The sequence below is a fragment of the Cygnus atratus genome, chromosome 5 (genome assembly GCF_013377495.2).
Source record: "Cygnus atratus isolate AKBS03 ecotype Queensland, Australia chromosome 5, CAtr_DNAZoo_HiC_assembly, whole genome shotgun sequence".
Classification (NCBI taxonomy): Eukaryota; Metazoa; Chordata; class Aves; order Anseriformes; family Anatidae; genus Cygnus; species Cygnus atratus.
In genome coordinates, this window is record NC_066366.1 from 39,413,156 (window position 1) to 39,435,722 (window position 22,567).

General features: G+C 44.6%; 1 protein-coding gene across 1 annotated transcript; it reads left to right on the forward strand.

Moving 5' to 3' along the window:
• On the forward strand, positions 1-10,679 carry PSMA6 (proteasome 20S subunit alpha 6). Its single transcript, XM_035539664.1, has 7 exons — positions 1-205; positions 3,385-3,479; positions 4,529-4,610; positions 4,868-5,023; positions 6,768-6,946; positions 8,789-8,883; positions 10,471-10,679. Exons 1-7 carry the CDS (start codon positions 130-132, stop codon positions 10,526-10,528), a joined length of 741 nt encoding a protein of 246 aa, XP_035395557.1. The 5' UTR covers positions 1-129; the 3' UTR covers positions 10,529-10,679.
• The last annotated feature ends 11,888 nt before the right edge of the window (positions 10,680-22,567 follow it).

Below are 22,567 nucleotides of genomic sequence, written 5' to 3' on the forward strand. Positions count from 1 at the left end.
GGGGCGTGGAGCCGGGGCTGCGGCGGGGCGCGCGTGCGCCGAGCGCGTAACCCGGAAGCGCTCCGTCGGCCGCCCGTCCGGTAGCGGCGGGGCCCTGCACGCTGCGCGCCCCCGCGCCCCCCGGCCGCCATGTCCCGCGGCTCCAGCGCCGGCTTCGACCGGCACATCACCATCTTCTCGCCCGAGGGCCGCCTCTACCAAGTCGGTGCGTGCCCGCGGCCCGCCCGTCCCCGGAACTGCCCCGTCACGGGCCCGGCCGGGGCAGGCCCCGCCGCCACCGCCTGGGGGGGGGGCGGCCGCGGTGGTCGTGAGGGGGGCGCGGGGCGGAGGGGTTCGGCCGGGGGTGGTGCGGGGCGCCGGGGGGTGCGGGGGGCCTCGTGGTGCGCTTCTGCAGGGCCCTCGGTAGCAACGCGGCCGCCTGGCAGAGTTCATCCGCAGTGCGGCCCAGGGAGCCCCGCAGCTGGGCCCCACGAAGTGTTTTGGCCGCATCATCCTGCTGCCATCATCCCCCGGGGCTTGGGGGCTCTGCCCCGGCTGCAGGGGCCTCACCGTCTGTGTGCGGTGTCGGGACGGCCATCTGCTCCCCAGGAAAGGAGGCTGCTGGGACCAGGCTGCACGGATTGTCAGCAGCAGCCAGCGCTTTCTTCTGTGTCTGCCCTTAAGACTGCCCTGTGTCTGCTCTGTGTCTGCTCAGCAAGAAGGAAGCATGGAGCAGGCTTCTGGGCAGGCAGCGCAGTCTTGGACGGCCCTTACAGCAAGGCACGCCTACAAGCATGTCCATGTTTGGGTGGCTATGCATCAGCAGAAAGTCACTAGCTGCCTACATACAGGTGCCTTCTTGGTACCCGTAGTTTCCGTAAGGCTTGGATACAGCATGCTGGTAAGCCTTATACATGCAGGTAGTAAGAACGCTTCCTTGCACAGGATGTCAGTGGGGGCATGATGGAAGAGGCATGGAGTACGGCCTTCTGTTGCCATTAAAACATGCTGGTCGGCCTGCGTCGCCGTTCTGGCTCCTTCTCTGTTGCAGTGCTACTAGCGTCTTGTAGCAACGAGGGAATTGAGCCTACATTTTCTGCCTCCTGGATATATGCATCGACTGTTATTCACCATTAAGATAATATATGAGAAGAGTGCAGCACTTCCATATCTTTTGCCCATGTCTGAGAAGCAAGTTTCTACATGCCTATTTGAGACCATCTGCACACAGTCTGAAGGTGTTTTGAGTACCCATCTGTTAGGGGAATGTAAGGAGGAAAGTACTTAGGTGTGCGTACTTGCCTTCAGGTAAGCGTGAGCTCGCTCTGCCTGCAGCCAGGCTGATAACTTGGGCATGGTGCCACATGAGGCTCTGTTGGCTAGCACCTAGCCACAGCATGGGCAGAAAACACGTTTGCTTGCGGTCAAATGTGTGAATCTTTCTTTCTTTATGAATTCTATACATCCTTGTCTGTGTGCTAGATACAGACTATTTAAGTGCTATTGAGTATGGACACATCTCGTGCTTTAAGGCTGTCTCAAAATTTGTTTTGTTTTTTCCTCCCCAGAAGTTTTTACCTGAACAGAGATTTCCAGTGTAGTGATACTGGCCTGAAATGCCAGCACTTTGCCTTACATCTGTCTTCTGAAGCACAAAAAGCTTATGTGCCTTCAAAGTGTTCTCAAATAAAAAATAGCAGTTACTTCATATGAATTTCTTGTTGCTGTGATTAAAAGCCTTCAGAGAGTCAGTGTTGTCTTGCCATCTGTTAGTTCCAGTTATCAGAACTGATGTTTCTTCCTAGGGGACTTCTGGGAGGTGAAGGAAATGGTGGAATTTCTGATGATATACTCAAATAGCAGAAAACAGGCTTCATTGCCAGCAGCAATATTTATTTGGACTTGCTACACTGGAACAGCCACTTCACGTTTTGGCTTGTCTCTTTGAGCACAGCGTCGCAGGTAGCAATAGGAACAGACAAGGGGGGACAGCTCAGGCAGGGCCACCTAGGGCAGGGTGCCCAGGACCACGTCCAGAAGTGCTGCCTCATGTTTAGATGGGACCTCTGGTGTTCCAGTTTGTGTCCGTTGCCTCTTGTCCTGGCACTGGGCACCACTGAAAAGAGCCTGGCTCTGTCCTCTTTGCTCCCTCCCTTCAGGTATTTAGACACACAAATAAGCAAGCGCCGCACGCCCCTGGCCTGGGGCTTCAAACATGGGCACTCTGCGGGCAGTGCTAGGGTGGTGCAAGCTGTGTCTCAGGGCTCCGTGCTTCGCTGCAGGCTAGCACGGGTATGCCTTGGGAAGGCAGGTGGAAGGGGTGAGCAAGATGGTGCATCTGGTGGAGGGAGAAGGGCAATGTTCCTTACGGTATGTTTAGGTAACCAGTAGATGCTGGGAAGTCTGAGAGCAGTAAATACAGCACTCTCAGTACGTGACAGTTACCCCTTCCACGATGCCGACTCAGGGTATCAAACGTCGGCTTTTTGCAAGATACGTTTTTTCATTTTCAGGTGATTCCTCTCCTGTCGTGCAGTTTCTCCCACAAATTTGAACACAGCTTTTGAAACAACTTTATTTCCTGCCCCTACTGTAGTTTTTTGACAATAGCGGTAGCAATGTGTTCTGGGTTCCAGCCTCATTCACGTAGCTAACAAAAAAATTGGTCTGCATCTAACTAGTGCCTGAAACTTGCTTTTCCTGACCAGATATTAGAAAGTTCTGAATGTTTATCACGTATTGCCAGATAAGGGTTTTTAAGGGCTCTTGAGGCTTTTGAAATCATTAATGAAGGGAAGTTTATTTCTTGGAACATATCCAGTAAATCTTCATCGTTGTCTGATTAATGCGCTTTGGTAAGCACGTGGATGGATTTTGTTTTAAAAAGCAAATAAAAGCATTGAAGCATTTGAGCATCAAGACACAAAATGCGACGATGAGCTGGAAACTCAGCTTCTCTGCCTTGCCTGTTATTTCAATTCTCACCTGTATTCATTAAAGTCTCTAAAAGAAAATTACGACCTTACAATGGTAATAATACTTGAAATACTAGATTCTTCCATGGTAAAAATTTTATGTAAGGATTACAGTTACTGTAGGTTAATGTTGGCCTGTGTTGGCCAAGTGTAGAACAAATTCTGTTAAGTGCTCTAATTGAACAAAAAGGCCAATTATTAGTAATATTTGAAGGAAGCAATAATAGCAGTTCTGTGAAGAAAGACCGGCGTAACTTGCATCAGAAAGTCTTGCGCTTTGTGCTAAAGAGCTTAAAGACAAAGTGGTGCAGAAGTGCCTGGAATTAAAAAGGCCAGAACTTGATGAGATTTCTGTGGGGGGAGGGTCTCGGAGTTGCTTGTACTAATATATCTAATAGTGTTTTTAAATAACTCTTACATATTTTTCTAGAATATGCTTTTAAGGCCATAAACCAGGGCGGACTTACATCCGTAGCTGTCCGTGGGAAAGATTCTGCAGTAATCGTAACACAGAAGAAAGTACCTGTAAGTCTGCTCTTTATATAAATATAACATTAAATATAACATTAATGTTACACGTATTAGCATTGACACAAATAGATGTTTGAACTGAATTTCTTGTCACTCTGCTTACTGTGAGTTTTAGCTCTGTTCAGTGCTCAGTTGTACATTTCATCCCCACGTACTGTGATTTTCTCTGCAGCTGTCGAAGGGATAAAGCTAAACTACAGGCTAGGCTCTGGTGTACTTTGGTATATCTGCAGTGTTCTGGCTCGTAAGGGTTGGGCTGTCCAAAGTCAGTTTTCTGATTTCTCTTCCTTAATTCCCACTAAGAAAACATAATGCCAGTAGCACAACAGCAGCTTTCACATGAGTGTTTCAGCACAGTGGTGATGTACTGTTGACGAAGGGGAGGAACGCTTGCATTTGAAGGGCAGCATGCAAGAGGAACTCCAGTGTTTATATATCTTGCCCTCAAAGTTTCTTCAGAGGGAGGAGGCCTTTGTGTTGGTCATGCTTTAGCTGTCAGCATTTTCCAGATACTGCAGTTTTTATCTTCCTCATTATCCTATTTGTTCCTTTGCGTGTGTACAGCAGTAAGTAGCGGAGAACCCAAAAGACAAGTTTTAGCTGTTGATTCTTCTGGGCTCTTCTGTAGCTACCAGTCTATCTTTATTGTACTCGAAGGCCTTACTGCAGCCTTCCAATACTTAAAAGGGGCCTATAAAAAGATGGGGAGAGGCGCTTTACCGGGGTGTGTAGCAACAGGACAAGGGTAACAGCCTTAAACTAAAAGGGACTAGATTTAGATTAGATATAAGGAAGAAATTCTTAGCTATGAGGGTGGTGAGGCACTGGAGCAGGTTGCCCAGAGGAGCTGTGGATGCCCCATCCCTGGAGGCGTTCGAGGCCAGGCTGGATGGGGCTTTGAGCAGCCTGGCCTGGTGGGAGGTGCCCTGCCCATGGCAGGTGGGTGGTGGAACTGGATGGTCTTTAAGGTGCCTTCCAACCCAAACCAGTCTGTGATAGCATATCATATCTATGATAGCAGATTATTTCTTCTTCCTCTTTAGGACAAGTTACTGGATTCCAACACAGTGACTCATTTATTCAGCATTACTGAAAATATTGGCTGTGTGATGACAGGAATGACAGGTATTTAATTCAGTATCTTTTTAAGTATCTGAAATGCCTGTGTTTTTTTTTATTTGGTTGGCCAACTGTGTATTGCATAAAACTGAACCTGTGCTCTAGGAAACTTGTTACACTCAATCTGGTCTTAGAGAACTTGTCTAGATCTGATGTTATTTTTTAAAATTTAGACTTGGACATGGAATTTGCATTCTCAACCAACACTAGGATTAAATGTGGTATGCATTCAGTGAAATTAATAATTAGCTCTTTCCCTCTAGCTGACAGCAGATCCCAGGTGCAGAGAGCCCGCTATGAGGCTGCTAACTGGAAGTACAAGTATGGCTATGACATCCCTGTGGACATGCTGTGTAAGCGGATTGCAGATATTTCTCAGGTCTATACGCAAAATGCTGAAATGAGACCTCTCGGTTGCTGTAAGTATAGTGTATGAAATCTTCTCTGTTTCATGTCTAAGCTTGCAACTTCAAGTATAAGCAATTACCCATTTTTAAATTGTGCAAAATGATATGAATGTAACCAAAGGAGTAAGAGGGGTGAAGAGGCAGGTGAGAGAATAGTGTTGGAAGTCTTGAACTGGAGCCATGATTTTACCATTGACTTAGCATTTGGATTTAATTAAATGATTTAACTGCTTTAAATCATGTTGCTTTTTCACCTTAGTTTTATGAGCCTAATCTGTTTTCACGGTGATGGCTGTGAATGGAAGATGCTCTTTTTACCAGTGTCTGCGTCTGGGTAAATATCACAGACACATGAAGAATGCAGATTGTGAAGATGTTCGACTTTTTTTTTTAATCTAACTTTTGTATATTGTCTAAAAGTAAGCTAAATTGGTGCTTTTAACTTTACCATTACCTGTGTAATGTAGGGAAGACGCACTTAATATTTCACTTGCAAAGATTTCTGCACCAATCTGGCTATATAATAGCAAACCCAGCATAATTAAAAAAAAAAAAGTGTGTAAATTTTTCTGCATATACTTGGTTGTCCTTGTATTCTGAGTTTGGTTCTGACTTCTTTTTTTTTTCCTTATACTTGGCCATGAGTAATGTATAACCGTATCATTAGACTGCCTGGGAACTGGGGTAACAGACTTAATGTTTCCTCAATTGCTCGTTCGTTAGACGTTCTGCCTAGATTTCTTTTTGTGTCGTTGGTTTTCTTTTTTAATGAAAATATTTTCAGAAGTGATGAATCACTTCTGGTAATCGTACTAGGCACTAGCACTTCTTACAAAAGAATTAACATTCAGGGTTGCACCACAGTTTCCATGATGGGGCAATTTTTGTAGGTTTGTATGCTTGTAATGTTCGGGAACGACCATTTCTTTCGTTGCTTGGCATTTTCCATGCCCTGATACTGCTGGAAAGTGAACTTTTTTCAATGCAAGAAGAAAAATGTGTTTTTCCTAACTTTGTTTTTTAAAAAGATGAAACTTTTTTGTTGCAGCAGTAGCTGTTCAGAAGCTGATAGCTATAACTGCTATTTAAAAGTTGCACAAGTATAAAGCTAAAAGTAATAAGATGCTTTTTTTTTGCAATTGTTATTTTTCAGTTATTTTTAATATGCATACTGAGACTATAGAACTGTAAATGTAAAAGTGTAGCTGAATATAGCTGCACTTCAGGGATTTGACCAGTTTATGTCTAGATGTAATGCAGTGATTGTCAAGATTATAGTCAAGAACTCAAATTTGCTATTTTAATATTTCACTTCAGCATATTGTAAAGATGCTTTCTGGTAAAAAGACATCTTAACCGAATGTCTGTTTATGCTTTCGAAGTGCCACTGTCACATAATACACAGGATGTGAATTGTGGCTGGGTGAGCCTTGTGTCAGGATTAAACTTGTATTTCCTGACTTTGTGGTTCTTTACTATCGAGTCTGGCCAGAACATTGCTTTGTTTAACAAGCAGCTTTCTTGGGGGTGACAGAAATCTAGTCTGCTCTAAAATGAGCTGCGTGCCTGGTATGAGACACTGGTAAGAAATGGTGAATTAGCAATAAAAGAGTCACAGGTCTAGGTATTGGACTGGTTTCTAAAAATGAACTGCAGCATGCACGTCTCTTAGGAGAAGAGTATCTTTAGTGGTCTTCAGTTCAATGGAACTGAGAAAATCAGAAAAAAATAATTATTAACAAATTTTCCCTTCAAGGTATGATTTTGATTGGTATTGATGAAGAACATGGCCCTCAGGTGTACAAGTGTGATCCAGCAGGTTACTATTGTGGATTCAAGGCCACGGCTGCAGGAGTTAAGCAGACAGAGTCGACCAGTTTTCTTGAAAAGAAAGTAAAGAAGAAATTTGATTGGACATACGAACAAACAGTAGAGGTAGGCTGGTGGAGGGTAATAAAGATTTATCAAAGTATTTTTAATGATTATCGTCTATGCAGGTTTGTGATACAGGGGAGTGCAGTTACACGTTTCCTGTTTTGTTACAGCTCTGTATTGCTGCCAGAGCAATTATAGCTATTCCAACCAGAAAATCTTTTGAAGGTATTTGGCAAGTGTTTAGAGTCATCTAGTCTGCCTTTTCTGCATTGTATTAGCTGCAGTGGAATCCGTAGGATTCTGGGCATATCAGTGTATTTTTTTTTTTAAGTGGCTGTTAAAACAATCGTCATGTTAAACAGCATTTCAAACAAGATGGGGGCTAGTACCTATCTGTCAGTTCAGTAAATACAACAACAATTGCTGTGCCTGTTGTGAAAACTGTTGTTCAAGGCCCATTATAAAAACATACCCTATTTATACAACAGATTAATGAACCGTATAATAACCCTTACTCTTTCACTTACACTGTAGAGACCTGTCTAAACAGACCTCTTCCATGGCGCACCTGTTTTTCCTGCCTGGTCTTGTTCATCTCCCATAACGTTAGGTTTCTTGCATCACAAGATCAGTGGAAATGAAGTATAATAACCTAAGCAATTGACCCCACTGTAAGATGAAACAGACTATTGTATTAACATATATGCGAATGCTATGCAAATTCAGAGCTCCAGCTTCTGAAGTCTACATTACTGTGAAAGGACCATTTAAATGGAAAGTTCTTCAGTATAAACGCACCAGTTTAAAATGTCTGTCCAAAAGGTGTAATATACTGATTTCTTAATATGTTTTTTTTTTAAATAAAAGATCCTGAGAGGATACATACTTGCAGCAGACTGAAGTTGAATGTATTTGAAATTCTGTCAGAGACCCTATTTTACCCTGGTTAAATAATCTTCAAATTAAATGTATTTTTCTGATACTGCTTGATTATACTGTTGAGATGTTCTTCATCATCAGAAAGTTCACACAACTTTTTCTTAAAAAGCTTGCAACGCTTTAAAGGTAATTCTCCATGGATAAGTTGTGGTGTTGTTTTGTTGTTTGTTTTTTTTAACAACTTGGCTTCCATGCAGTCTTCCGATAAGATGTCTACATAGTCTCGTACAATTACTGCAGAATCGGTGTATTGTCAGCATACTGGAAATAAACTTTAGGAAAGTCTTGTCTGGTGTTCTATGCTTCCTAAAGCAATACTGATAAGAATTAAATGCCAGGATGTCAGAATAATTGATTTGGTAAGCATCTGGCTAAATAGCTCTTTTACAGAACTCGTTTTTGTGCTCAATCATCATTTTAGGAATACATCTTCAGCATTATTATGACTTGACTACAAAGTATGAGTGAGGATGCAAAGAACACCTTTTAAAACAGGTGATGATTAAGACAAAAAAAAAAAGCAAGTTAAGTTGTAATTAAACGCAATTTCTAAAAACAGCCAGTGTAATTTTAGTTAGCAGAAGAAAAGCCGAAATGGAAGCTACCTAAGTGACATGCTTTGAGTAATCCTGGATTGTAATGATGATGTCTGTCTTGTTTGCCACTTAGGAAACACGTTCTGTCCTTGGGACCTGGGGTTTTAGTCTTCACCTGATAAAAGGTTTTGGTTTTGTCTTTTTTTTTCTGCTAAGAAAATTTGATTTTTGTAGATTGAGTTTACTAGAGAGAGAAGGTGAGAGGAAATATATTTTGTAACAAAGGAAAACTATTTGAAGCTTTACAGCTAAGGTTTTGAGGTGGAAGGAAATAAAACTAGAAGAGAGGATAGTTGTTAATGCTAGGTCTACTAAACAACGCTTAAGTGCTTTCTGTTTAATGACATTTTTTTGGGTCATCTTTCAGACGGCAATAACATGCCTGTCTACTGTACTATCCATTGATTTCAAACCTTCAGAGATAGAAGTTGGTGTAGTCACAGTGGAAAATCCTAAATTCAGGTAAGTGATCAGTGTTGATAAAACATGGTGCATTTCTCTGGTTATGTGTGATTAGTTTTAACTTGCTGTGTAATAATAAATTCAGAAAGAGAAATGTCAGAAATTGAAATTAATCTTAACATGGTTGTAAATTTTTTACCTGCTTAGGGGATCCAGTGGAGAAAAGTGTTGTGTTTGTAAAAGTGTGTTTTTTAACATGGTTAAAACGTGTTCGTGTGTTCTAGATGTTTCTTTCATGCTTAAAAGATGAAGCAGTTTTGTTTATACTAGTATCTGGAGTTCACTTTCAAATCGCAGTCGTGACAGCTAACTCAGTAAAGTCTATTTTATATTAGGGTTCATTCTGAAAGTCCTTGAATTTTTTTTATCCTTTTCTAAATGGGAAATGACTCTTGCTCATCTCATCATAGTGTTTAGGAGCTCTAGTATGTAGTTAATAGGTTATGCATTTGCATGATCTGAAATAATCTATTTAAATTTGACAAGATTAAAAGATTCTGGGTTTAAAACCACTGTGCTGATTCAGAACTCGCTGAACTTTTACTTTCCAAGTACACTGTGTTCCAGCCTACTGCGAAAGCGAGACCTGCCATTTCCTCCCCTCCCCTCTGCCTCTACTATTGTCTGAATCTGAGTGCAGCCTGTTGTGTGCAGCATGGTTACACAGACAATACCTGGAAATCTTCCTGCTGCGGGCTATATCTCACATCAGATACAATGTGCTGAACAGCCTTCCCACAACACAGTGTACAGCTGTGGAATTAGACATGAAAGAATGGGGAAAAAAAACTTTTGGGGTCTTTTAGTTAATGCAGCAGGACCTTCTAGGTATATGTTACGTAAAATTTGGCTGAGTCAGACTTGTTGCAGAGGAGTTCAGTTAATTCTGCCTTAGTTTTTCATTGTGTTTTGGTTTTCTTTTTTATTAAAATAAACAAAGGAAGAAGTCCTCTGCTGCTTTAGTCTAACTACTTAGTAGGTGGGGGTTGGAGAGAGACTTCAAACTTTTGGGTCCTACAAGTGCAGACTTTCGAATGCTTCCTAATGTGTATTAAGTTGACATGGTGATGTTGGGTGATTTTGCATTTGGTAGTGGATGTTCAGGACAACAGAATAGCACAGTGTTTTTGAAAAAGCATACAAGAGCTACATTAACCCTTTTCTTTTGCTGCTCAAGGATCTAGTGCTAGCCTTCTGCCAAACTTCATGTACCTGTCTTATGTCCTTTTCAAAAAGGACAGGTGACATGCAGAACTAGAAGGCTATAGAAGCCTGTGTCTTCCTCGGAGTAATTAGTGGTACTAATTACCATACCCATTCTTTTAAACAAGGTGCCAGCTTGCTAATAATATATTACTCACGAAGAATTACCTGTTCTTTTTCTGCCATTTGCTACCTCTTTGCTCTCTGTGCCTTTGATTCCTCCTTTATTTTCTAAGAATATTTTAAATGTTGTTTTGTGGCCCAGGTAGCAGGGCATTAAAGTTTGAAAGATGCAATGTGTAATACTGATTTGTGTAGATACTAGGTTGGAGTTTAAGGGGAAGAATCATTGAAGCTATTTAGGATTTCTTTTTGTTCTTTCAGGATCCTTACAGAAGCAGAGATTGATGTGCACCTTGTAGCTCTGGCAGAGAGAGACTAATTAGCTTTCCCAGTTCTGTTGTCTGTGCTTCTCACCAGGATATTTGGTGAAAAGAAAACACTTATTAACGGATTTAGATTATGGAATTAAAACAATGTTCACTGTATGATGTATTTTACTCTGTACAAATAAAACAGAGGTTTTTGAAATACTTGTTGTCTTCTAAAGTATTTTTCTTAACTTTCAGTTCAATGAAGTTCTCATCAAAATGCTGGATGACTTTGAATGTTTCTGTGATTATTATATTGTATTTTATGAGCAATTTTATACTTGGTTCTGTATTTTTCATCTGAGCTATATGACTCCTATTGTAAAGTTTCATATCAGGTTGTGGTGTGTGTCTCTTGAGATAAATCTTACATTTCCATGTATTCTCTTGCCCAAATATTTAAAGGCTTATAACAGTACTGTTTTACCCATGGGAAAATTAAGAAGTTGATTTCAAACCTCAGGATTTGCTCCGGTTTCTATGAGGAAGTAGGACAAAAGCTGAAGAAAAAAAAAAACTGAGCTGTGATTCCCAGTGCATTCAACAGATTTATCTGGGGAATGGGGAGGAATGTTAAGCTTAACAGATGTCAGCTACAATCAAACAGCTCTGAAGCTAACACTTAGGGTAGCAGATTCTATATGCAGTCTATGTTGGGAGTTGTCACCTACCTGGTCTGAGGCTTTGGGCAGTGCCAAAAGCAATCAATGATGGAGCCAACAGACAAAGTCCATCAGCAAGAATGTCTCTGGGAAGCAATTCCACTTGTGCATTTAAAGGTTCCAAGTTAGGAGGAAAGATAAGACTGCAAAAACTTGAGTCAAGGTAAAGGAAACTGCTTTTTTGTTTTGCTGGAATTTAAGAGGTTTCAGTCTCCACAGCAAAAAGGGAGGTGATAAAGTTGCAAGGAAGGAGATACTGAGGAGAAAGTGAAGACTACCAGATACTTTTAGCTGTTGGGTAGACGTGAGAGTCTTCCTGGAAGAATGCCAAGCTAATATGACTTAGCTCTTCAATTCTTCTGTCATGCTATTTGTATGCTGGCTTTCATTACTCCAAAATTCTCTTCAGTTTCCAGGACCTTTGGGGAAGGCCTAGTAAGTTATCAGGAACTGGGATTGCTTAATATTTTTTGCTTTACTTTACACTTTAAGCCCCTTAAATGTGAATTTTTCAAGTTCAATGTAGTAAAGGAGATACAATTCAGTGTTTGGTTTTAATAAAAGATAATGCTAACTGTATAACTGAGTTGAGGAAGTTCTGATACTCACATGTTTTTCTTATGCCTCCAAAGTAGTGTGAATTGCTGACTTTTCAATGTTTCCAGAATTTCCAAGGGCATCTCTAAATTTCAGCTTCCATCATGTCAGAAGCCATCCTTGCTTTTTTTTTTTTTTTTGGGGGGGGGGGGGGGGGGGGGGGGAGGGTGTTGGTTATCTGAGAATTGTGCATTATGTGTAATGGTTGGCTAAACGTAGGCTAGTGGCATATTTGGAAAGGTTTGTATCTTTCCGAGTGACGGATGAGTTTCAGAAACTTCCCTGAACAAAACTTCCCTGAATCTTTCCTCCTAATAATACACTTGTAAAACAACCTGGAATGTTGAGTATACTGAAATCATCATTTACTGTGCCATAAAATATATTCCACTCACACTGTGTACTTAATTGGCTTTGCTTATGTATAAAAACTTCACTAATGACTTCACAAACAAAGCTGATTAAAAGGAATATGACAATCAGAGAACCATATGACTAGATAGAGCATATTTGCATAGAGTATTAAAGCTCCCTACAATGCCTTTAATTCTAAATTTTTGGGGGCTTATATGTGATTGTGTAACTTGCATGTTTTTTCTGATAGCAGTGTTTGCTCATACCTTATGCTTTTGCATGCAGAACATCACACCTTGTTTCCAGAGATGACGAAGTAGGCTGTCTACAGTATATTCACTGGGAATGTTCCATCCTCTTTTTATAAGCAAAGTTAAAATTACAGCAAGTGAAATACTGTTTTTCCTGGTGTCTTGTCCTGTAATGAAAATTCACAATTCTCACTTATATAATGATGGGGATTTTCCTTTTTCAGTCAAAGCTTTTTATTGCTTAAGGTAAGAAGGCTACACAAAAGGTAGATAGATACCTGACCTAATGGGGAAAACCCCGTGTGTTACAGATACGAGTGTATCACATTCCTCACACCCTGGAGCAGATAGCATCTGCAGCCAAAGTGCATCAGCCATGAGCGGTGTTGAACTGTACCTGGTGTCACCTGCTGGTCCAGGCCTGGCACTTGGAGAGAAACTTGGGTATGCGTGGTATGATCCTAACAATTCTGGCTTCAGTAGAGCATATCGCAATAGATACTGGGCTTGAGATAGTTTGGGAATTCATGTGGTGTGCATACATGTGGATACATAAACAGTAATTTTGGCAATGTGAAATAATACACTGTATTCTCTTCTACCTTTTCTGTCCTGTTCCTCATTAAACTTGACCAAAAGTACCAAAGAAGAAATAATTTGGTTCAGTGTATGTTGTTGGAAGTAACATGAAAGAACTAGATCTATAGCTTGCTGAGCTGAAGAAAAAAAAAAAGCCTTCAATTTTTGACTTGACACAAAGCAAAGCCTGCTATTTTGAATTCTTCAAAACTTGTTGGCTCATGTGATCAAGTTTTTGAAGTGTATCCATGAGAATACTCTTGTTTTCTTTTAAGAAAAGCCTTACACTACTGGGGGTGATAATGGTAAGGCATGCTGTTTTTCATTTTGTAATCAGGTTGTTTTTTTTTTCATATGGGAAGTTCATAATTGTCATAGCGTGTTCCAGCCAGTTCTTGCTGGTAACGAGTTGTTCTGCCCTCTTGTTTTGCTGTAACCCAAACTATTTGGAAACAATGTGAGACATCCTGTAGTTCAGGATCAGTTGGAACAGTAAGCTTAAGTCTCTCATGCCCAAAGTAAAACAAGGATAGTCACATGCTTATGCATCGCTGCCTAAAGAAACTGGTGTCTGGATTTTGTTTCTTACGATTATCACGTTTTAAAAAATAAATCATTTTCTCCTGCTCAATATCTGTACAGGTATACTTGCATTTTTTAATTGACTGAAATCTTTGTTGACAGCTGCTGTTCAAGTTTTTCTTAGCATACTTAGCATAGGAACTTTTTCTTTAGTATTATTCTTTCCTGTGTCACCACAATCTATGAAAATTCTGTGCTGCAATGCTAAATATGGGAACTGTAGTGTATGACTGTTAACCCGGTAAATAAAAACTCAGCAATATCACTAAGTCAAAATCCAGCTAACCAAATTTGGCAGAATTGAGTAGTCGACAATGAAGTGTATGCTTCAAAGTAGCAGGAAAGCTGGAGTAAAGGAAGGGAGAGGGAAATGGGATCACAGCCTCTGATTTAAGCCCCCGCGGAAAGGACAACCTACACCACCAGAGGGAAGGAACAGGAGAATCTGTAGCCCATCGTGCCCCCAACTGCTCTTTGGCTTAAACCTATATAATGGCACTTGGTCCACTGGAGTAGAACGTGCATCTGTGAGCAGGTGACACAAGTCTTACCTCGAGCAGCATCAGGACTGCCCCCTCAGTAGGCAGGTACCAGGCTGAAGGAGGCTTCTCTGGGGATGGTGCTGTTCAGTACCTTCTCCCCAGTTCCTCTGCTCCTACACCTGTAGTGTGGCCCAGCAACTTCCAGGGCTACCAGGGAACGTGATTCAGAGGCAGGTTTATGTTTAAAAATAAATTAATTAAAAAATCCATTCCGAGATGTGTGGCTCCCAGCTTAGCTTTGATCCTGGGCCCGCAGCAGTAATACCAGCGTAGGGGGCAGTGCAGGACAGGAACCACGAGCAGGGCCCGGTTAAACTAGTGGTGCATCTGGTAGGGGGGGTAGTCGAAATCCTCATCAGCAAATATTTTCCTTGGGAAGGGGAGGGCTATCGATTCTCTGGATCTGTTGAGGCCTCCTTTCTGGGATCCAAGAGAAGCCTGGCATGGCCAGCCAAGAAGAGGGCCTCTCAGGTCAGCGCAGCCTTAGGGCCTCGAGGCAGGTAGGGCTTCCAACGAGGTGCTGAGAAAACCTACAGCAAGTTGGATGCCAAGGGAACAGCTGCCCTGGAGTGTTTTTTAGCACAAGTTTAACAGACGACGTTTCTGTTGTTCACGTTCCCAACTGTGTCCTGTGCCTGTGCATACCTTTTGGGCATTGTGAAGGAATTTAGTTACGGTTAATGCTAGCCTAGTTTCAGCTAGCAGTATTTGGAAATGCCTGGCTGAGAGAAAAACATGTCTCACCCTAAGGATGTGGTGAACCTTGAAAATAGGCTACCAGGGTAGCTTAGTTGCCTGCTGCCTTCAGCGTAGCCTCTGGTATCTGAAGGTGACAGGATGTGCCTGTGAGAAAGCTGGAGGGTCAGTTTCAAGGCTGTCAGCAGAAGGTACAGGAGGAAAAGAAGCATTTTCAGTGACAGCCAGGGAGGTTTGCAGCGAGGTAGCGGGCAGTGTGCCTGAACCTCTTCTGGTGGATTTTTCAGTCTGTGGTTCCAGGTTGCTCTGCCCTGCCTGGGTGTCTGCCACGCAAAATGTTTGTTAAATACTCGTTAGACTATTGTGACAATAGTCCCTGTTCTTATCTCCAGAAGTTTCCATTACCTATCTCTCTTACCTAGTAACAAACCAGGTAAATACAGTATAAAAAAATATAAAATTAGCTCTGTATGTACAATAATAGTTGTATCCTTTGGGCGACAGTAGCGCTTATCAGGAAATACTTAAGTTTCTTAAACTTTTTTCTCCTTGAGCACTTTCCATGGACACCTACACCTTTCTCTCTCTGGCACAGGAAACAGACCTGTGCACCTGTGTAGGTAGTTGAGTGGGGGACAGCTGCTTGATGTGGAGCAATGGTCCATAAATTCAAAGGCAAGAGTAGAGATGGACTACAAAATAAGCCTGGCTGTAGGAAAAAAAAAAAAAAAGAAAAACAACAACAACAAAAACAGTCCACAGATGCTGTGAATGTCGTGGCATCCAGTTTGCTGATATGATAAAGAGCGTAAGGTGGTCCAGAAAACAAAGATTTAAACAAAAAAATAAAAGTAGTGGTACAAGCAGTCTATTATACAAGAAAGAAGTAGCAAAGATGTCTCTGCCCTTCAGCTGTAAGAGGGGGATTTAGTTACCAGTAGAGGAAAAGAGAGTAAAGTGAATTTTTATGTTTTTTGATGCTACGCCTATTGATAAATAAAAACATGTGCAATACACTTAGCAGAAGGACTGAGAAACTCCCACTGTTGATGAAGCACATTTTCAGAACCAAACTACAGTCCTTATTGCAGATGTAGGTAATAATGAGTATATGCTGCTGTCCCGCTCTGGTAGCAATTCAAAACACAAAGTCACAATGCATGAACACTTGTGCTTTGTGACCAGAATTGCTGCGTATGGTTTTGATACGTGCTGTAACCCAGATCTGCGGGGAGTGAAGGACTTGTTAGTGTTAGGTCAGAGGTTGGACTAGGTGATCTTGGAGGTCTCTTCCAACCTAGACGATTCTGTGATTCTGTGAGTGGGGAGGGCTAGCAGTGCCTAAGTGAGAAGAGTGCTGTAAGAGCAGGGTGGGCAAAGGGTTTGTTTCAGCTTCTAGGCTCACAATAAAAAAAAAAAGAATCTGTCTAGGTTCAGCTCTCAGCACGAGCAGGCGAAGTTGCGGGTTTACAGCATCTTTACCACATCCAAGTCAGAAATGCCAGCATTTGGTCGCTGCAGGTCCCACACCATCCCTCGTCTTGTGCAAGGTCTTGTGGAAGCAGGGCAGGTGGGACCCCATGTAGCACAGGCTGCTGTGCCGTCACCCTGTCAGAGTGAAAAGCCCACGTGTCTCTTGTTAGACGGGCACGCAGCATGCTGCGGGTTGCCATGGTTATGCTGTGTGGGTATTTTTTTTTTTAGTTCCCTAGGAGAATAATAAACGATTGCTCTCTGCCAACTTCACCCACGTCACTAGCTCGTGGCACACTCCAGGAGTAAAAGCACAGCCCTCCAGCCCGCGTTGCTGTGACTGAGGTGAGGTACCTGCAAAGCGGGCTGAATCAGCACAGCGTGTGAAACTCCCGATGCACGTGCTTGTTTCTGTTTTCCCCGAAACAGACGGTTGTGAGGGCTGGATTTAGGATCTGCGGTTACTCCCCAGGTTCTTTCCAGCTGCTGGAAGGCTCGAGCTCCCTCCCTGAGCTCTTAGCAAATACTGAGGAGCTGCTGGGACAGGTTGGCCGTGCTGGCTGCTGTGTTCTTGCCTGCTCCCCCATCCTGTTCTGCCTCAGATTTGCTGAGTGAAGGTCTGGTTTGTTGTTGTTTTAAATGCATCTATGTGAAAAGATACGCGTTTACCACAACTGAGCATTCGCAGTATCTACGAACAAGGCTTGGCAGTCAGTTTTGCACATCCGTTGATTTTAGAGGTGGGAAAGAAGAGCGTGCTGCCCGCAGTAACCGAGGTCATGTGGGGATACTGGGCTGAAAGGAAGCCAGCTGAGCGCTGCCGCTGCTCTCGCGAGCCTTGTGCAGGATTTGGAACAGATTAAATATAGCTGCAGGAGAACCTGCCTGGCTCGTTTCAGCTGGGCCTGTGCTTTAGAAACGTTGATCAAAAAATATCCTGGCGTGGTTCCTGCCAGTGCGGTTTCGGTGGCGATGGCAGCAGGCATGGCGGGCTGTCACTGCCCTGCCGCAGGCGGCTCAGCCGGGCACTGGGGCTGGCTCGTGGCCCGCAGTGGCACCGTGCCGCCAGCAGCCTTGCAGGAGCCCTGAGCTGCAAGGAACAGCATCACACTTCCTCTTGCCCTCCTGTTGTTGGCTGTAATTTGGATTATTCCAACCATTTTTTAGAACAGAGAGCTGCCTTGCAAATGGACAGACTTCTATAAGCTGGTCTTGTTTTCAGGTGTCTTTGGAACCTTATGCTCAGGTCATGGGCAGGTTTTTCAGTCTGGGAGAACAGATCAGTGTTCGCTCTTTTTGATGCAAAAATGGCAAGAAGCTCTGCAGAAAGTAAGTTACAAAACACTGGGATAGAGGCTGTTAGAAACTTGTCAACTCAGTGCTTGTCCCAGTCCCGTCCCCTCCACATTCGACACGCTCAGCAGCTAATTGCTCCTCTGCTAAACCATAAACAGCAGAAAATTTCCGAGGCAGCTCCCCACCCTGAAAGGCCCTACAGGCCCACCCCGACAGCAGCAGCAGCAACCCCTGGGCTCAGCGGTGCCCGCACCACACCCGCCGGCAGGGCCGCACCCCGCAGGGAATTCCCACGCGCGGTGACTGCGCGGCAGCACCACAGCAAACACCACGGCCAACATGAAACCAGCACAGCAGGGAACTTGGCTGCAGATCCTGTAAAGGAAGGAGATATGTGAATGTGCACAGCCTTTCCTGAGTACCCCCCCCCCCCAAGAGGATTTTCTACGCCAGCACCTTTGAAGCTCCCCCAGGGAAGCCAAGCTGTATCTGCTCGATGCAGAGGGTTATCGTGACCGTGGCAGCTAGGGGAGCGTGGTGTTTGCTTTGTTTCTGGTTTTGGCAAGCAGCAAATAATGGTTTTCCTCTGATAAGACTGGGGTGGTTGGTCTCTGCTTTTATCCCTCCTGGCCAGATGGGCAGTGACATCTTCCCACCTGGAAGCTGCGGGTCACACCAAATTGTGTTTCAAACGCTGCAGGGCAGATACCAGCTTCACAGCAAAATCCCCTGCTGACTTACGTGCTGCATCCAAGATGAGTGCGTAAACTGGGGGGGTGGTCATGGATTCATAGAATCATTTAGGTTGGAAAAGACCCCTAAGGTCGTTAAGTCCAACTGCTGACTCTTCAAAAAGCTTTGTTTAAAACAAACAAACAAGAGGTAGTGGGGTGCTCCCCCTGCTGCAGTGGCTGGATCCAGCCCCAGCTGCCCCGCAGAGCAGAGGGCAGGGAGGTGCTGCAAAGGACGGCTGAAGGTGATGCTTGCTGCTGGGGAAACCTCTGGGCCTGCCAGCAGCATTTTCTGGTGCCAGCAGGTCCCCAGGCAAATGAGGCAGGCAGGCATCCATGCACTGTGTGCACCTCTCTCAGCTTCCAGTATCTGGCACCTTTTGCATGAGCCTGCCAGGTTCTTGCGGTGCACGGCCTGAGGTGGGGAAACTCTGTCATGGCCTCAGCTGGAATCTGAGTTATGGGCTCGACAAGAAGTGAAGGTACCAAAATCCCCTCCTGGTTTCCCGGTTCCCAGACTTCTCCTCCATTCAAAAGTACCTTGTATGAAGATAGCGTAGCAGTCTGGGAAATTCCTGTCTTGCACGGTTTCCTTCTTCTTTTCTTCTTCCTAAAATGCAGCGGTTTTGTCATTACACAACCAGTGTCCTCTGCGTCTGTCTCAAAAAAACTGAGACCATGCCAGGATCCCCGTGAGACCGCGTGGTGGCTGCTGCTCCATTCATGACAATTTCTGCAGACTCACATGCATGGGAGACATTTTTGGTATGGCAAGGAGCGAGGGATCCTCCTTTTTTCCCTCAGCCATCCTGTCAAGAGAATTGACAGCACCTCCAGGAGTAGATAGTTCTTATAAACCACAAACTTCTTTTCTTTTTCTTTATTTTTTTAAAAATTTATTTTTGGCCAATATGTTCCTGGTTTTAAGCAGATAAGGAGCAAGGGGAAACAGACTCACATAAGTGTGCAAACGGAGAAGAGCAGGCACTGTAGAGCTGGCACTAATGGACTTTTTAATCTTGATAGCAATATGTTTTTCACAAAGAGTAATCTTGCAAAAATCCCTTCAAATCCTAAAAGCCCGATTAGTCACCTCTAGGGCCTGGAGGATTAGGGGCTATGAACAGGTCCAACCACAAGTCGCGGTTCCCCTCCCAGTGCCATCAGTGGGACGAGAGGACAAGGTTGGAATGCAGATGGTGCGAAATAGCTCGCGCTGGTGAGGTGCATGTGCTCCTCTTCTGGAGGGCAGGGATTATTTACTGGCTGCTGAAGGAGCTGCGTTAGCTGCGGTGCCAGTGGCCTTCCGCTAGAAATCCCCCAGAGGAGAAGCTGAGTAAGCTGAAACAGGCAGTGCTGAGGCCGGAGCAATGTGTTCCTTGCAAAAGCAGATGTTGTCGTGTAAGACCAAACAGAGGGGAGGGGGAAAAAAGATTAAAAAGAGGACAAACAAAAAGGCATGGGAGGAAAAAAAAAAAAAAAAAAGAGAGAGAGGAAAAAGAAGTCCTGGGAAGACGTTCTGTCCCTGTGTAGGTCTCTTGCTGTGTTTAGCTGCAGGGCAAAACTGGCTGAAAAATGGGAGAGATGTGCCTTGTTTTTCATGTAAGCATTATGGCATGTCCATCCCGCAGTTACTCTAGGCTTGGTTTCCATCCTTTTTATTTTTTCCATCTAAAAAAATTGACTTTTAGATGAGTTTGTTTTCCACCCCAGTTCTGCAGGCTTGCTGGAAACATCCTCAAGAATTTTCCTCCTCAGGTCCAATGATCAGCAGGAGTGTGGGAGACCCAAAGTGACACAGGTGGCTTGGGGGACATCATCTCAACTTGAGGACCCAAAATCCTGCTTCTGCAGTGCTTTGGGGCAGCAGAGAGTGCTGCAAGGGGGCTTCAGGGGAGCATAAACAGGGCTGCAATGGGGAATACATTTCTGAGAAAAGAGAATGCTCTGTTGCCCTGAATGTAAGTGAGCGGTCAGTACAGCAAGTCACTGTAGTGCCAACACTTTTTGCCAGTGTGTTGCATCTACAACACTTGGTGCTGAGGCTGCTTGCATGCAACAGTCTTTTCCTGGCCCACCAGCTGGGCCTGGCAGTGCTCCAGCTGGAGGGACCAGCTTTTCTTCTCACTGTTAAAATGACAGAAAGTACAAACTGATTGCCACCGAACTTCTGATCAGCGTGTGACCCTGTGAATCTGCATATTCAGTGGAAATCGTGCCATAGCAGTGTTTTCCACCTGAATCACTATGAAAGTAGGAGAAGAATCCTAGGGAGATGGGTATTAACCAGAAGATGGGACAAGGAACTTTTTTTTTTTTTAAAGTAACTATTAATAGTGAAATGCAATCAGCTGATTAGTGTGACAGTAAAGGAGGTTGGCCTGGTGAGACAGAAAGCAGCATTACATGATCAGCATATGCATGAACCAGCACTGCAAAACCCCCCCGAAGCTCTCCGGCCTCAGCAGTCCTTTGCAGGCACAAAGCAGCCCTGCTGCAGCTGGGGCACTTGCTCCTAGATCTGGCTGCACCGAGCAGCCAACTCCAGAGCAGCGGAGGACGCTGGCTGCCTGCTACCTTCAGGAAGTGAGATATATTTAATAGGAGTCGTCAGGTGTGTGCTTTGTTTGCTTTCATTGGGGTGATTCCCCAGAAAACCGCAGTCAAGGCCAAATCGGTGGCTAGTCGCCGGCACTGGCACAGCTCCACCAGCCACAGCCTTCCATGGGAACCGCTGCAGCAGCCTCTCCTCCACCTCGGCAGCAGCCAGACGGTGAAAGAAAAAAGGATAAGGACAGGAAGCCAACCCCCACCGCTCCAGAGCCCCCCAGGAAGCCCTTCCTTCTTCCCAGCGTGTCCCATCAGGAAGCTGCCCTGGGGGGCATGGAAAAATGTCTTCTTTCCAAAGCTGAGGAGTTTGTCTCAGCAAGTTACCACAGGAAACCCTCTGGTTTCTGAGCTAAAACACCAAAAGGAGAGCATCTGCATGACACGCCCATTTGCTCTGAAATCCAGCACATCCAGCTAGAAATTACATCGGTTTGATCCAGGGGTAATTTTGTTTTGAGAATAGCAATTGAAGGCAATGTTTTCATCTGTATATCTCTGCCCAGATCTGTTCCAGCTGCCATTGCATGTTGCCAAAGGCTTCTGTGAGCTTCTCCAGTCCTGCCCCCAGCCTGTCCCTCGCTAAGAAGTTTCCCTGGGTTCTCACCAAACTCACCAAACTGGGGTTTGTCTGTCTGCCCCAAGCCCATTCTGTGCTGGCATCTGCTTTTTGCTCCTCCATAGGCACATCTTCTCCCACTTCAGACTTTGAACCTTTCCTCTCCTGATTCCCTTCTGCGGTGGAAGTGCTCGGTGCAGCACTTCATCCACTACAGCAAGTCTTGCTTCAAGGTGGACGCGCTCAGTAGCTATCTGCCTCCTAAGGCAAGGGAAGAAGGGAGGGCATTGCCAACACAGTGCATCGATGAAGCAGAGAAGGAAGGTCACCTCAAGTACACGCACTGCTGGCCTTGCTAGTTAGGCTGGAAGTAGCAACGCCCTCCTCGATGAGTGGCAGCACGTCATGAGAGCCGAGTCACCAGGACACCTATCTGTCAACAGGTGCTTTGGGCAATGCCGTCCCGCAGAGGACCAGCACATGCGATGGCACGTGCTGCTCACATCACAGATGTGCATCAGGTTTACCTGAGAACATCACTGGGGCAACGGAGGATGTCTGTCACACCACAATTAACACGAGAAGCTCTGCAAACATTCCCTCAGGAGCCCTGTGCATACCACTGAGCTGATACCTTTACTTCCAGCCCTGGTGTTGTTTATACAGACTGGGCGTTGACAGGAGCCCCACCAAAACTAGGCTGCAAAAGGAACATTTTGTTTCTGGAAGAAACCTGGAATTTCCCAGTGTGAGAGCAATGGCTTAGCCGATTGTGCTGCCATCGAGCAGTTGGCTGCCTCTCCGTGGTCCCGCCTCGGCCTAGCCAGCCTCGTGCCGGGCTGGGAAAGGCGTCCGCCTGCCTGGCTGGTGTTGGTTGGGCTCACCGCCTCTTCACCTGGTGCCAGGCTGGTCTTCAAGGTGAGACATCCTACGTGAGCAGAGGGAACAAGTGCCTTTGTGCAGGACACGGGTGCTGCTCTTCTCCTCCCCTCCCTGAAGCGTGGTGGCCTGGGAGGCTGTGGGGGCCGGAGGCTGACTCTGCTGGCTGGCGTGGTGCTACACTGAGAACCCTGGGACTCCTCTCCCTTTGCAAATCTCCTCTATTTCAATACAGCACATGC

Excerpts from the sequence above, each read along its gene's own strand:
- PSMA6 (XM_035539664.1), top strand. The coding sequence starts at position 130 with ATGTCCCGCGGCTCCAGCGCCGGCTTCGACCGGCACATCACCATCTTC. Across the intron at positions 3,480-4,528 it reads TAACACAGAAGAAAGTACCT|GACAAGTTACTGGATTCCAA; the intron begins GTAAGTCTGCTC and ends CTTCCTCTTTAG. Across the intron at positions 4,611-4,867 it reads TGTGATGACAGGAATGACAG|CTGACAGCAGATCCCAGGTG; the intron begins GTATTTAATTCA and ends CTTTCCCTCTAG.